Genomic DNA, 15434 nt, shown 5'->3' with positions numbered 1-15434 from the left:
ACTCTCTCTGTTCATTTGGGAGAGAGGAAGAGGAGACAGTTTGCAGCAATCCTGGGTTAACTGGATTCTCCAGCAGTGGGGACACCCCTCAGAACAGCCAGAGCCCAATCCCACCCCTTCCCATCCCAGCTGGGAGCAGGGGGGGAGCAAACAGCCCTGCCTGGCCCTGGGAGCTGTGTGGTCCCTGGGATCATGGCAGGTGACTTTCCCTCAGGAATTCTCCCCATCTGCAGTGTGAGCTCCACAGAAAGAGTGTTACAAAAACTGTAGCTGGACACAAATGCTGCAGCTGGGCCACACTCAGCTCCTGCTCCAGGGGAGGCTGCAAAAACCAGAGGAATGACCTATCCCCGTGTTTCTAATTCCTATCTTATTCTTCCAGTTAATAATCCACAGAATTCCACACCAGCCAAAGACAGTCCAAGGGTTGCATCCAGTTTTTGATGTCTTGACAAGTGGAAGAGCAGACTGGAGAGACTGGGCAGTCCAAAGGACAGGGAAACAGGCTGGAGATTAGCAAAGCCAGGCTTTACTCTCACCTCCTCCCCAGACTGCAGCTTATCCTTACCCTGTCCCTTCCCATTTCCACATCTTTTTGCTACAGAGAGCATCCAGCACAGCTCAACAACGGATCTCTAAATCCTTAGAAGGGTCTAGATGCAAAAAAAGATCACAAGGGAGTTGTTCCTTTTTGTTCCAGTTGTTCCTGAATTTTCCCAGACCTCTTATTCCTTGCCTTAATCTGCTACAACATGCAAGAGCAAAATTAACTATACATTACAGCTTTTAAGCTGTCACAAATATTTAGAACTGTTTTTAGGTAAAACAGCAGAGCTGAAATGAAAATCTGGGCCCACAGCAGAGGCTGTTCAATCAGAAATGTCATCTCTCAGTTTGACATTTTACCAGTTCTTTTAGTGGCTACTGTTCCTGCTTGCTGTCAGGGGGAACAACAAGCAGCTTTGCTACCCTAAGAAATGCTAAAAATTTCCAAATGACTCATCTAAAAAACAAGATGTCTTTTTGGCTGATTATTCCAGTGTTCTAGAAAACAGTCTCCTGGGTTTTGCTGTTTTTCCCAGTATTATTGCCCTAACCTCAAATGACAATACATATATTTCTTCAGAAATATTTACATTTTGTAAAACTTTACATATTGGAAAACTTGCCTCTTGATATTTATTACAAAAAACCCCTGTGCTTCCAATAAAGTTTTTAATTATTGGGGCACGAACTTGGTTCAAAGAGGTTCACAGCAAAAAATCCCATCCTGTTCAGGTGAGTTTTCTTACACTTTTCTTACACTTGGGCCCAGGCCTGAACTGAGGAATTATTTTAGAAAGTTTCTCTTGGGAAATAAAGTTGAAAACCACTAATCTCTGAATTTATTAATGGCTGGCACAGGATTATGAGCAGATCATCTCCATTATCAGAGAAATCAGTTTCCCCCAATCATTAAAAACATTTCCCCAGGATCCTCAATGTGAAATCCATTGGGGAATTCCCAATTCCTGCTCATATCCCAGAACACTACCCCAACCATCTCTGATCTCACAGGTCTAAACACAGCCTTTACTGGAATATCTTAAATAAACCAGGAGATTTCCAAGGGGTTTAGAAGGAACACAGGAGACAGGATTTTTCAGGACAGTTACTTAATCATTTATCCTGTATTTCCCTGTCATTTCCTGTGCTTTCCCCTCCTACACAAGGCATAAAACCATAACAAAAAGGAACTTTCAAAGCACATTTCCTCAGTTCTGTGATATCTGTGGAATAGAGTATTTTTATACTCATCTGTGTTAAAATCCTGAATTAATCTGATATTAATTCTGTCCTATGTCAGGAAATTTTTCCTCTTGACTACACAGGACATTTAGAAAACCTATTGTTAATAACAGCTAATGTATCCAGTTCAAGTTTATCATGTGAGGCTTTCTAGAAACATGAGCTTTGGTTGCTAAGTGTCTCTTTTAGCAAAGCAAGACACAGAACTAACCAGACAAGCCTTACCTCTTGCTTCATCCTTTAATCTCTGTACAGAAACCAGCAATGACTCCTTGTCATCCAGTTCACTTTCTAAAAATGCATTTCTCTCAATAGCTTGGTTCAGCCTCTGTTCAAAGTCTTCCAATGAAACTATTGTTGCCCTAGAAACAAAATCCAGAATATTGGGTTCTTCAGCTCAGCCAACATAAAAGTGTATTCAGAAACATAATAGAGGAAAAATGTTAGCAGGGCCTGCAGCCACACTGAGCATTTGAAAGCCATGGAAATGCTGCTTAGAAAGGACTAATCAACTCCAAAGAAACAGGAGAAAAAGATGAAAACACATGATAGCATCTGGCTCTCAGGGATGTACCAGAGGTGTGGGAAAGAGCCAGTCCTGTGCACCCATCCCCGTTTTTCCCAAGCCATTATCCAAAGCTGTACATTTAATAATGAGGGCAGAGCTGTGGGCAGGCAGAGCCCAGTGTGGACAGCAGAGCACTGGGATATTACCTAAGAGCCAATTCCTTCCAAACTTCGTGTCAGAAGTCAGGCATGAGCCTGGTGGAAACGAGCTCAGCTCTCAGATCTTTGTTCCCAGATAGCCAGAGGCTCATTCCTGCTCTCCCTGAATCAATGGCAGAATTCCCATTCAGCAAAAGGGAAGCATGACCTACTCCCAAACTGGGTGTTTCCAGAGCAGCCTGTTCAGCCCAGGCCTTACAAAGGCCAGGATTGTTCCCTACAGCTGCTCTGGAAGGGACCAGGAGACTCCTTTGGCCTGGTTTGTTTAAAAGGGACTATGTAAAGCATGAGCTGCTGACTTCAAAGGGGTTTGGAGCCACCAGGCCCACAATTAGAAGTCATTCAGCTGGGGGTACCAGAGGCAGTGGCTCTGCTTGCACAGCTTGTTCCTCACAGGAGCACAAGCCACGTTGTCCCACTGCCTTTCCAGCTCTAACACAAGGAACCAGCTGATGGAGGCGAACTCCAAGAGTCTTGGGGGTTGTTTGGGGTTTTTTGAATGTATTTTCCCTTTTAAGGAAGAATGAAATGACCAATCTGAGTGGCAAAGAAAGGATGCAGTGCAAGCTCTGAGGGAAGGAGAGGCTGGCAGCCCTCACCTCTTTGCACGCTCCAGGTCATCGTTGGCCTGCTCCAGCTCCCGCACGTATTTGTGCAGCTGGTCCTTGATGGCCCTGGTCTGGCTCAGGTCATCCTCCAACAGGGACACCTGCTTGTAACTCTGGGCATACTGGTGCTCCAGCTTCTCCTGGAAGAAAGAGTTATGGAGATAAATAGCAGTAAAATGGGACAAAGAAAGTATCACACTCTTTGCAGGCTGCTGGTTTGGGATCGCTGGTAATGCAGAAAAATTAGAGAGGGAGAAGGAACAGGCTGTGAACGTCAGAGCCAGGCATGGCACGAAGTCCCAGCCATCTCCCCAGGACACAGCTGGCTCTCAGGGATGTGTCCCTGCATCTGCTCCCAACAGCCTGCACTGACACCTGCTCCAGAGCCTCAAACACCCAGGAAGCCAGAGAGAAATCCAACTGCACAGCCCTCCCTTTTCCCTTGATAACAGCCACTGTGAGACCAGACACTGTCTGACGTGTCCATGAGCAAAAATGAGAGCCACTGGAATCTGCTACAAAACCTCCAGGCCCACAAACTCAGCTTTGGAAGAATTCACTGCCAAGTAGTCTCTCACCAGCTCTGAGGGCACAGATAGATCCCCATGGAGAAAGCAGTGACCTCATAAAACATGTGCTGACCTTACAATACAGCTGGGAATGGATACACAGAGCAAACCCAGAAACCTTCCTTCCACTGAGAGAATTTCTAACCTTTGTCTTCACTACCACAAGCCAAGACTACCCAAAATGATGCTATTTCAAGGTTCCAAAAGAGGCAAGAACTTGCTAACACAGAGGCATCAGTTCAAGGCCACCTCCTGCAGATGCAGATCCCCCTGCAATTCCTGGCTCCACAGAAATGGCTGTTAAGAATGGATGAGACTGAAAGATGTGCACAGATCACCCACTCTGAGCCTCCTTTAGTCTCATAAAACTGAGGAGACAAAGACTGGTTTGCAAAGAAAGACAACTCCTGTTGTCCCTGTGCTGCTGTGCTGATGTTCCCTGTGGAACTAATAAAGCTCCTGCTTGGCACAGCCTCCAGAATCCACAGCACAAACTCCAGGACAAGAGTTTCATGATGTGAACAAGGAAAATTCTGCCAGGAATTTCCCTGCCTTATTTGGAGGACGTGCCATACTTAAGCCTGGATCATAAACAGACAATTCCTTGACTTCATTTGGATGTTCAGTGACCAAGAATAGCCCAGAGGATCTAAAAGGAGATCCAAGACATACCCAAAAGAAGAAGCAACACCATTACAGAGGAGACCCACCTTTAATGTTTCCACTTCATACTTCAGTCTTTGGTTATCTGCTTGCAAATCTCTGTTCCTCTGCTCAGCCTGCACTAGCTGTGCCTCCAACTCTGCTTCTAATTCTCTGCTTCCCTCCTGGAATTCAGCCAGCTCTTCACGAGCCTCCTGGAAGCTGTAAGGAGAGGATTTCATCAGTGGGAAAAGCCAGCATCTCCCAAGTTAAAATCTGCAGCTCTTCTAAAATAAAAAGCTGGAAAAAAAAGGAGTTCTGAAGTACTTAAGTGTCATCATAGATTTCTAAGGGGAAAAAGAAAATTTGGGAAATGGAGAAATTACATTAAGCTCAGCTATTAAAGGAAATTAATTCTCTTACATCAAAACCAACAGCTGCCCTAAATGCCTGTGTGAAATCAAGGCTATTTACAGGATTCATGGGAGCCTGAGAACCACTTTGTACTCCATCAGCTTCCACTGGTAGGAGATTTGATGGAGACAATGAATTAAGCAAACATTTAACCTGATTTTGGTCAAAAAACAAAGAGAGAACAACAGTTTCTGCATCTCTGCACTACCTGGAAATTTAAGGTTCTTAAAAATCATGAGGAGTCAGGAAGCCAGCACATCCCTGCCTCATAGTACTGACAGTTATTAAATACCAGGGGTAGCCACTCCACATACTTTGCTTATTAAATTTGCATCTTTACCACAGGTAACAGCTCAGCCCTCAGCAAATAGCAGGGAAAACCAACCAGGCTTTAGGAAACAACATATTGGTGCCTCACACAGAATGTTCTGACACCCAAGAACAGCTTAGGGTTCTCCACAGGGACAGGCTCCTCCACATTCCCAACCCCTCCCTCCCCAAAACAACCCCAAACCAAACAAAAAAGCAACTTGGGCTCTTTGGGCTCCAGAGAGGTTTTAAGTGGCTCCAGCTCAGTTGCACATGAGTTACACTGAGTGCACATAAAGCTTCCCAAAGGAAATGAACTGGGAGCACTCCAGAGAAAGCCCCTCAAGAAGCACAGCACTCCTCAACACAACAGCCTCTCCTGCCACCTTTGGTACCCAAAAAGCCCCGTGCCCCCTAAAAGATGCAAACCCCTGGTCCAGGCAGGACTGGGAGGTAAAATCCACTTCAATAAAATGCAGCAGACACCAAATCAGCCACTTTTCATACCAGTAATTCCATTACAAGGAGCTGGAGGGAACAGGAATGACACAAGGAGAGCCCAAAGGCGCCTTCTTATGATAAAACATCAAGATACTACTTAAAGGCAGCACTTTAATTATACAAAGGTGCACATGATCCTAAAAGGGCTCTGCTCTTGCTCAAACATGCTCAGAACATAGCCTGGAGTTCCTGGCATGGAGACACTGGGCAAGCACACTCAGCTCCCACAAAATTGGGAATTTTAAAGCTAGAAATTCTTTACAAATTCTCTTTTTAGAGATTCTTTCTAAAATCTTTAATATAACATAATAATCTTGGTGTGGCCTTGCAGAGAAAGAGATTAAACAAAGTTCTGGTCATTAAGAAGCAAACCCAGCCTGCCAATCCACAATACCTTTGTTTGTACTTCAAGGAAAGCTCTTTCCAATATGCAGTTTCCTCCTTTGGACTCGAGAAAGTTGGGATTTCTTCACTGTCCATGATCAACACGACCTGCAGGGCACAAACACAGGGACACACTCAGGACAAACACAGACCCCAAACCTGCTCCTAAATCCTGGGCTTCACTGCCACAGCCTTTCCAACAGCAGCACCAGGACTTGGCACCTGCCCACAGGATGTTAATGATCCCTAACAGGAGTCATCCAGCACAGGGACCTGCCACAACAAGCCATGGAATTTTACCCAGCTTCTGGAAGTGCTTGTGCAGCGAGAAACAGGACCAGAAATTTTGGCTGTGTTTTTTTATCTGCCACTGAAACACCAGGTGAAAACCCCACTTTGGATCACAGTTGGTAACACTAAAATTTGCAGCAATCACAGTTTCCACTTTAGGTCCTAAAATGTTCTTAAAGAGATTTTGCCTCCTGTCACCAACACAACAATAGCACTACAACAGCTATTAGAGCTGCAAACGTGAGTAGTGAAGGAGGATGAACACTGAGGAACCACTAACTGTGTGTGGAGACTAAAATTCAATTTAACCTTCCTGTGTTGAGTCCTGGCTAATTCCTGCTTGTGTAAAACAAGCAGGTAACTGAAATTATCCACATAATTTTGCTCCCTCAGACACACAGAAGAAGGATCAGCCTCTCACAAAACCACATGGTCACATCATACAGGAGAGTCTCCAGCCTGGAGGTGTTAGGAGGAGCAGATGACCCCCTGCTCCATGAGGACCACCCTTCCTGGAGCTCTGGATGCCTCTGGCAGCACTGCTTGGCTCTCAGCCAGCACAGGAAACACAACCCAACACAGACCTTTATCCAAGGAGCAACACACAGTCCAGGGGACATGGGACATCCACAGCAGGTCCCAGAGCTGCTGAAGGTGATGAAGTGGTGGCTGTGGCCCTGCCATGCACAGCAGGGCCAGAACTGCTCAGACCACAGGAAAAGCACCACAGCTGAGCCCTCCCCAAGCAATCCCACAACTCTTTCATAAATAGGTATCCTTTTTTCTCTCTCCTCAAAAAGCCAAGATTTAAATTCTGCCATTAACACTCAGAAAAAGAATAAGGTGAAACCAACTCCTTCTGTGCTTAAAGCAGAGGCTGGGAACAACATCAAGCTCATTGATCAGGAATAGCTGACCTGGAAGTCCTGACTTTCACACTCTATCGGGCAGCGCTGCCCCCTCTCAGCCAACTCTGTCCCTTCAGGCTAAAATTGTCACACTAATATGTCCTGCATTGCTGTGACCCACATTTTTGATACCTAAAAGTGGGACAAAACAGTCCCATGCTTTCATCAGAGGGCAGCCAGGCTGGCACTGAGCTCAGAGACACAGCCAGGCGGAACTGGCACGTGGGTCTCCAGCTGAGACTGCAGCTGCCACAACCCAAGGGCCCAAATTTATCCAGAGGGTGCCAAGCACCTCAAAACCACCCCAAATCTCACACTGTGTTTATTTAACTTCACAGGGTTCTTGGAGAAGCAATTTGTCAGGAATCACATCTCCACACTGCCCAAGAGAACTGATGGTGTCTCCTTTTCTGCACTTCCTTGTACTGACAAAACAAAACACACCTGTGGAGCCGTTCCAGTAACAAATTTCAGACACAGGTTTCTTTGGGAGCACTTGCTCAGCTGTTACCAAGGCACCTCCATCCCACCACAGGGACCAATCCCAAGTGCTGTGCACAAGCCTGTTCCCAGGGGATGTGGAGCCCAAACTGTTGCAGTTCCCCCTCGGGTGCATCCAGGTGAGCTAGAGGCTCAGGAAGCTCCTGGACAGGGATTCCAGCTGCCAGGACAAGGCACAGGTGACCAGCTCAGGCACTGCTGAGTGTTGTTCAAAGCACTGGTCCAGCACTGATCAAACCCTTCCATAAAAGCCTCAGATCTTTCCCTGCACTTGGCTCCAAACCGGCACACTCCAGAGGGCTGGATCAGCAGGCAGCACATTCATCCCAAAATAAATGAGACACAACCCAGGCTCAGCTCCCACAGCTCCAGAGGTGAGCTGAGCTCAGAAGGTGAGCAGCCAAGCCAGCTGTCAGCAAAATTCAGGATGTGGTTAGAAAAGGGCTCTACAAGGAACCCCTGAGATCATTTCCGAGAGGTGCTGGGGAAGGGCCAGGACTCCTTCCTGTCTGCTCGGGGCACACCCTGGGACACAAACACCCCAGAACCCTGCAAGCACAGCAAGCACTCACAAGTACAGGAGGGATTTTTTTCCCCTCACTCCTTTGTCCAAAGACCCTTTCAGCCACCAGAGGGAGGAGATTCAGCCCTGTGGTGCCTCGGGAACTCTTCCTTCCCAAACATACCCAGCAGGAGCAAGTTGACGTTTTCCATGTTGGTTAAAGGGGTGATGATTCATGATTGCCCCTGCTCCACGTCTCCCACCATGCCTAATGCTACCAACAGGGATTTTGGATAAACACCTGCTCCAGATGCCAACACCAGTGTGCCCTGCTGAGCTCCAGCATCCACATCCTACTTTTTGGACACAGTCACACCACTTGCCTTCCCTTACAAGGAAGTACAAGGAAGCACCTGACATCTTTTCCTAGAAGTGGCTGAGATGAGGTCCAGGACTCCTTCCTGTCTGATCAGGGCACACCCTTGGAAATAAATATCCCCAGAATCCCTGCAAGGACAGGAAGGGCTGCCTGGCATTCCCAAGTACAGGAGGTATTTTTTCCTCCCACTCCTTTGTCCAAACCCCCTTTCAGACACCAGAGGGAGGAGATTCGGCCCTGTGGTGCCTCAGGCCCCTTGGCAGGAACTCTTCCTAGTCTTTCCTACATCATATCCTAGAAGTGGCTGAGATAAGGTCCAGGACTCCTTCCTGTCTGCTCAGGGCACACCCTTGGACACAAATACCCACGGAATCCCTGCAGTGCCTGCAGTGCTCCTTCATGAGGGGCATGAAAGAGAGAAGAGCACACAAACACGGTGGTTCATGGCCCAAACACCAGTCTGAGAGCTAGAAGATGCCAACAGCTTCCAATCCTGCCCCTGCCACAGCTGTGGGCACAGGCAGATCCCTTCACTGTGCCAAGCTTTGCCCATTCCCTCGGCTGATGGCACAGGAACAGGGCTGTATCTGAGCACAGGGATGTGCCTGCAGGGAGTGATTCCCAGGCCTTATCAGAACACAGCCAGAGCATTTGAAACATCTCACGTGTGGGAGAGAGAGGATGCCCACGGAACACCGAGGGTTTAACAAAGGCTGCCTTGCTTCAGCCTGCTGCCAGTTGTCCTGGAATTCCATGAGGAGCTGAGAAGGAGCTGAGAACCAGCACGGCAAGTCCTTCCTATTCACAGGCTCCTTTGCATACGTGGCACTTGCAGAATGGAGCCTTTGACCAACAACACTGAGGCTTTCAGGGCACAGACAAGACAATGCAGCAGCGTCTTCCAGGGAAAATGAGAGCAGGCTTATGCTGCTGCCCACTGGAATTCATTCCAACACAGCTTAGCATTCACACAGTGCCCTGGGAAAGCACAGCTCCGTGGGCACAGCTCCAGCTCCAAGGCAGCTCCCAGACAAGGGCTACGTTCAAAACAAGGGGGATCCTTTCAAGCCACCCCCACAAAGTCAGCGGGACAGAGGAACTCTCCACTGGGAAAAGGAAAGAACTTCCACGCTGAAATCATTCTGAAAAATGCGGTGTGTAGGTTAAGAACTGGTCTAAAAGGGTTTGTATAGGACAAATCTGTTTTCCCACCTCCAAAGGAATCCTTTACAGGTGAGATGTGCAGTATCCTCTGGATATCACAAGGATTTCTGAATCCAACCTGTGGCAGAAATAACTAAACAAACACACAGTATTTCCCAAGTAACTTCGGGAATCTTGCATTTGAAATCTCTCCTAAGCCATGAGAACACCAACACAGCCTGAAGTGTAACATGGTGTAACCCCATCCGTGTGACGGGAGGCTGCTGAGGAGCTTTGCATGAAATCCAAGACCAAAACACTCAGCTTGAAATACAACACGATGTCTCAGCTTCTACCCACCCCTTCCCACAGTCGGGAATTCTCTCCTCCCCGCTCTCAAAGTCAACTGAATCACTGAAACATCACAGGAGGGATAATTCTGAGCACTGCTCACAAGCTGCTGCAGTTCACCCCGGGTGTACCTGCAGCATCTCAAGGGGCTGGATAAAACATTCTCCCTGATTTTAATTGCCTCACACTCTCCCATTTAAAAGCAGTTTACAACCACTGCCATGGAAAGGGAGTTAATCTTATTTAATGTTCATTTTTCTGCACATTTTTCTGCTTTCTTCCCTACAAGCCTGTTTGCCCAATATTTTCAGACACCAAACATGAAAAACTGTGCAGAGGCAAACAAACATGACAAAGCACAGTGCTGCACTCCCCCACCCATGCTTTGCTGGTCCCCCTCCCCTTAAGGCAATGGAAATGTCCAGTGACCTTTGGAATTAAATAAGTAACCACCTGGAACAGGACTTGATCAAGGAATTCTGCCAAGCTCACAGGGGCCTTCAGTTCTGGAGATAACTCTGGCTACCACAGAACTGCCAAGTGCCTGTTTTGTGCCACAGCCCCCCCATCTCACCCCGTCACCCAGAGCTGGCACCACCCAGAGCTGCCACCAAGAGCAGGAAGGACTGTCCCCAGCCAGCTCTTCTTCCTCTTCCCCTTTTTGGCTGATTCACAGGCACAAAAGCAGAAGAAACCTTGTTCCAACCATTCTTCACCTTCTCAAACCATGAGAACCAACAGGTAACCCCCAAACCCCTGAAGTTCTTGACTTTTTTCCCCCAAATCAAGGCTCAAAGCAAAGGAACCTGAGCCCTCCAGCCAAAACTCAAAGCAAATGGACATTGTCATGCACTTAACAGAAGATGGAAAACAAACAAACAAACCAACCAAAGGCATGGATTAGATTTCACCAATCAATTTGTGCTTGTTTTGCTCATCCTGGAATAGGAGCTGGTGGATTTCCATACATTTTGGATGTCTGCCCGCATCTGTCACTGTTAGGAACTGAGCCTCTGTGAACTCAGCCTTCTCCTGCAATCCTATTTTTGAACTGAATGTTCTCAAGTGAACCACAACAAATGCCTCCTCGCCTCTTGCAACAGCAGCACAGGAGCTTTCAGGGAAAGAGGAAAGTCACAGAGCACAGTGTCAGCAGAACACTCCTGCTGCAACAATAAATCCTGCATTTCCAATTTGGACAGCACAGGAGGCAGGAGATAACCAAATCCTACCTGCAGGAACTTTGTGCCAAGTTCAGACTAAAAGCCTTTAAGACAACCTGGCACCACACAGCAAAGCCTTGTTATCTCAACAGCCTCATTAATCAAATCTAACATGTCTGCTCTGCACCACATGGCCAAGGCTCAAAGGCCTGGTGAGTATATGATATGAAATCATAATAAAGAACCCTTGCTGAGTGAGCCAGCACTGGGGTGGAAACCTTGAAACCAGAAGGAGTGCACTGATGCAAGAAGCCTCTTTTCAGAAATCAAGCTGCAGCTACCAAAGGGAGCAGAATTTAGTATTAAAAATCATATTCAACGGCAAGGGAAGTTTAAGACACTCGACCTCTATCTGTTCCCACCCAAATGCTTTAAAAAGGAAACCTGAAGAGGTTGGTGCACCTGATGCAGGTGCAGTACCTGCAGAGATGAAGGAAAGGCCCCTGGAGATGTGAGTGTCCCAGAACAACCTGGGCCTGACCATGAGAACAATTCACTCCCAGCTCCATAGCCAGGAACCCCCGAGGGATGAACCCCCCCAGAGCAGAAGGTGTGGAGTAAACAGAGAACTGAGAAGGAAATCCAGGCTGTGAAAAGGACAAGCTTCCTCCTGATTTGAGTCTCTGCTCTCCAGAAAAGCACCCTCTAGGAAGGTCCATAAGAGATGCTGAGCACCAGGAGCACTGATCCTGACCCCACAACAGGCTGCAAGTGGAGCTGCCACAGACCTGACCCTCCCTCTGGAGATCATCCACCCAACTGCACCTTCCCCAACTCACAGTTGCCTGGTTTCTCCTCAAACCTTGAAGAATCCCAGAGCATCCTCCCCAGAATCAATGGATTTACCCCAGAACTTCCAGCACACCCAGCCCAGAGCCTGCACCAAAGGACAGCACCAGGTCCCCTGGGCCTCCCTGGGACCTCAGCAATTAATCCCATCCCCAGAACAACATCTCCTGGGAAGGGGGGGCCAGAGGGGAAGATGCACTCAGCACGGGGTTCTGCCAAGAGCAGGGAATTCTGCTCCTTTACATCTTACCAGTGCCAAGAGAGGGGAAAATTGATTTGAAAACACTCCCCAAAAGGTGTATTTTCAGTATTTATCACAGACCAGCCCCCAGAGAGGGGCTCTGCAGTGAGCACTGAACAACAGGAATGTTAAAAATAAAACTCTGTGTTGGGAAGGAGAAGGAACCAGCACAATCTGCTCCTGAGCTGGAGGGACACAATCACATCAAGAAAAAGCTTCTCTGCTGGGTCTGAGTGGCTCTGCCCACAGGTCAGGGCAGCACAGCAGGGCAGGCAGTTTGCTGAACACGCTCCACAGTTTATCTTGGTTATTTTTGTGGTGTCACACAAACATCAAGGACTGCAAGAATACCATTTCCTTCCTCAGTCTGACTTTCCTGACACCTCAAAACCAACTGTAACAGACTGAGGGAATAAACTGTACTTTGTTGCTGTAGTTTTTGGCAGTCTGCTCCCAGCAATGACTCCAGAGACAAAACTCCTTGTGGTACCAAGGTCACAGACATCATCAGTCTTGTGCTTTCTCTCCACTTTCATATTTTCCTTTCTCTTCTCTTTCCTTCTGCACCCAAAGAGTAATTATCTTACATATCTGCAACCTCTAAAGAGTCAGGAAAAAAAAAAACACCTGAGGGCTTTCCCCTGAATTACTCAAACAGTAGCTCAAACACTTTGTGTCTGAACACATCCTTCACCTCTGGGACTCCCAGTGGCACACAGGATTAAATCTCCACATGTGCAAACCAAAGGGAGAATCCCTCCATGTATATAAAGTAAATACATAAATACAAAGCCCAGGCAGAAAGCAGGACACAGGATCTCCTCCGGGGCAGTCCTGGCACTGTTAATCCAAAATCCACATTATCTACCCACATCTTTCACATCCTGCACAGCCACAGTGAACCGGCACTGCCAGCCAGCCTGTCTGAGCACTCACACTGCCAATACACCAAATTTACATGTATGTAAATAAATACAGACTCACAGAATCACTGAGGTTGGAAAAGACCTCTGAGACCACCCTGTGCCCAATCCTCCCCTTGTCCCCCAGCCCAGAGCACTGAGTGCCACGTCCTTGGACACCTCTGGGGTGGGGACTCCACCACCTCCCTTCCAAAACATACAAAATCCTCCCAGTCTCTTTTCTGCCCCGGGACAGCTCCTTCCTCTCACAGTTACTGATATCTCTGCTGAAACACTGACCTTGACAAGGCCACCAGCTCTCCACAGTGTCCAAGAATTGTTTCTTGTGGGGGGGAGGGAGAAAAAACAAAAAGGAAGAAAAAAAAATTCCTCGAGTATCCAAGGAATTCTTCTACAGCAGCTTCACATATCTAAGCACCTCTGAGGGCAATAAATGCCCCACAGGCATCCAGAAGTGCCCCCCACCTCTGTGCACTTGTGACCAAGTGAGGATGGTTCCAGAGGGAGCCGGGAAAGCCTGAGTCACTCCCAGTGCAGGCTGTGGGAGGGAAGAACAGCTCTCCTCCCCCCGGGAAGGACGGGACGTGTCAGCGGGAGTCACCCGTGAGCTCTGGCCCCAGTGACGGATCTGCTCCCGTGTCAGAGCCGTTCATCCCTCGCACACGCCTGTGCAATTCGGGTCACGCTCATCACCGGGGCACCAGGGGTTTGGGGGGGTTTGTATGAAACACAACACAGAGCTGAGAGGGAGGTGGGAGCAACCTCGGAGAAAAACCCTCATGGAACTACTGAAAAATACTCAGCAGAGATCCCAGAATCATTCGGGTTGGAAAAGCCCTCCCAGCCCATCGAGTCCGATGAAAGCCAAAGCAATGGACAAAATTTACACCCCTCCTGCCTCCAGTTTTCACTCCTCTGTTGAAAGAGGAAAGTGAGGGACGGAGGAGGGGACACATTTCTGCCATCCTGGTATAGAATCCCACAATCCCAGGACCACTGAGGCTGGAAAAGCCCTCCCAGCCCATGGATCCCCCTGTGCCCGATGCCCACCTTGTCCCCCAGCCCAGAGCACTGAGTGCCACGGCCAGTCGTTCCGGGGTTGGGGACTCCACCGCCTCCCTGGGCAGCCCCTCCCGGTGTCTGATCACCTAATTCCGGGAAGAATTTCTTCCTAAGAAAGGCCCCACACCGCGGCCACCGGGTCGCCCAAGGATTTTATGACAACTGAGGCGAATCACACCTCCGGCTGCCTGTCGGTGATGCAAAACTGACCGCCGTGGGTGCCGAGCCCCGCACGGCGGTGGCTCAGGGTGCCGGGCAGCCCCGAGCCCGGTAACGCCCCGGCCCCGCTCCCGGAGGGTCCCGGGGGGGCCCGGCCCGCGCAGGGCGGCGGCCGAGCCGGGCCGCGCCGTGACTGACAGTCCCCTCCGCCAATGAGCGGCCGCGGCGCGGCTCGGCCAGCCAATGCCGCGGCGCGGGGGCGGGCCCTGCCCCGTTGTCAACCCGCAGCCAATGGCGGCGCGGGGCCCGCGGCCCCCCCGGACCCCCGGCCGTGATCCCCCCCCGTCCCGAACCCCTCGGGCCCGCCGGGACTATCCCGGGACCCCCGGCCCGGCCCAGCCCGGTCGGCCCGGCCCCGCGCCCCGCTCACCGCAGCGCATCCCCTGTCACCGCCGCAGCACCCGCCGCCGCCGGGGCCGCCTCATCCGGGCACCGGGGGGTGGGGCCGGATGATGCAACCTCGGGGGCGGGGCAGGGGCGGGGCCTGGGAGGGGAGGGGCGGGGCCTGGGGAGCCGGGCCGGTGCCGGTCGATGTCCAGGTCCCGGTCCCGGTCCCTATTCCTGTCCCTGTCCCTATTCCTGTCCCTGTCCCTATTCCTGTCCCGGTCTCTGTCCCCGTCCCTGTCCCTGTCCCTATCTCGGTCCCTTATCCCTGTCCCGGTCCCTGGCCCTGGCCCTTGCCCTGGCCCGTTCCTTGTCCCTGTCCCTGTCCCTGACCCTGCCCCTATCCCTGCCCCTGTCCCAGTCTCTGTACCTGTCCCTGTCCGTGTCCCTATCCCGGTCCCTTTTCCCTGGCCCGGTCTCCGTCGCTATCCCTATTCCTGTCCCTGTACCTGTCCCTGACCCTGTCCCTATCCCTGTCCCTGACCCTGCCCCTATCCCTGCCCCTGTCCCAGTCTCTGTCCCTATCCCGGTCGCGGTCCCTGTCCCAGTCTCTATCCCTATTCCTGTCCCTGTCCCT

At 49.8% G+C, this 15434-nt stretch overlaps 1 protein-coding gene across 6 annotated transcripts in view; it reads right to left on the bottom strand.

Annotated features, from left to right (window-relative positions):
* The window catches only part of NDEL1 (nudE neurodevelopment protein 1 like 1), a 28090-nt gene extending 13144 nt beyond the window's left edge, over positions 1 to 14946 (bottom strand). For 2 of the 6 annotated variants that reach the window (XM_064675632.1, XM_064675634.1), the window contains exons 1-5: positions 14844 to 14946; positions 5952 to 6049; positions 4402 to 4555; positions 3114 to 3262; positions 2014 to 2150 (exon numbers count right to left, since the gene is read on the bottom strand). In XM_064675632.1, the coding sequence (XP_064531702.1) occupies positions 2014 to 2150; positions 3114 to 3262; positions 4402 to 4555; positions 5952 to 6037 (526 nt within the window). In that variant the 5' untranslated portion in view covers positions 6038 to 6049; positions 14844 to 14946. Of the gene's footprint in view, positions 1 to 2013; positions 2151 to 3113; positions 3263 to 4401; positions 4556 to 5951; positions 6050 to 13471; positions 13587 to 14242; positions 14321 to 14340; positions 14360 to 14432; positions 14530 to 14843 lie in introns of those variants that run through there. The other 4 variants (XM_064675635.1, XM_064675633.1, XM_064675637.1 and 1 more) reach the window with 4 other exon arrangements.
* Between the last annotated feature and the right edge of the window lie 488 nt (positions 14947 to 15434).

This window comes from Pseudopipra pipra, chromosome 19, assembly GCF_036250125.1.
Source record: "Pseudopipra pipra isolate bDixPip1 chromosome 19, bDixPip1.hap1, whole genome shotgun sequence".
In the NCBI taxonomy this organism is placed as follows: Eukaryota; Metazoa; Chordata; class Aves; order Passeriformes; family Pipridae; genus Pseudopipra; species Pseudopipra pipra.
This window is presented reverse-complemented; position numbering and strand designations above follow the sequence as displayed.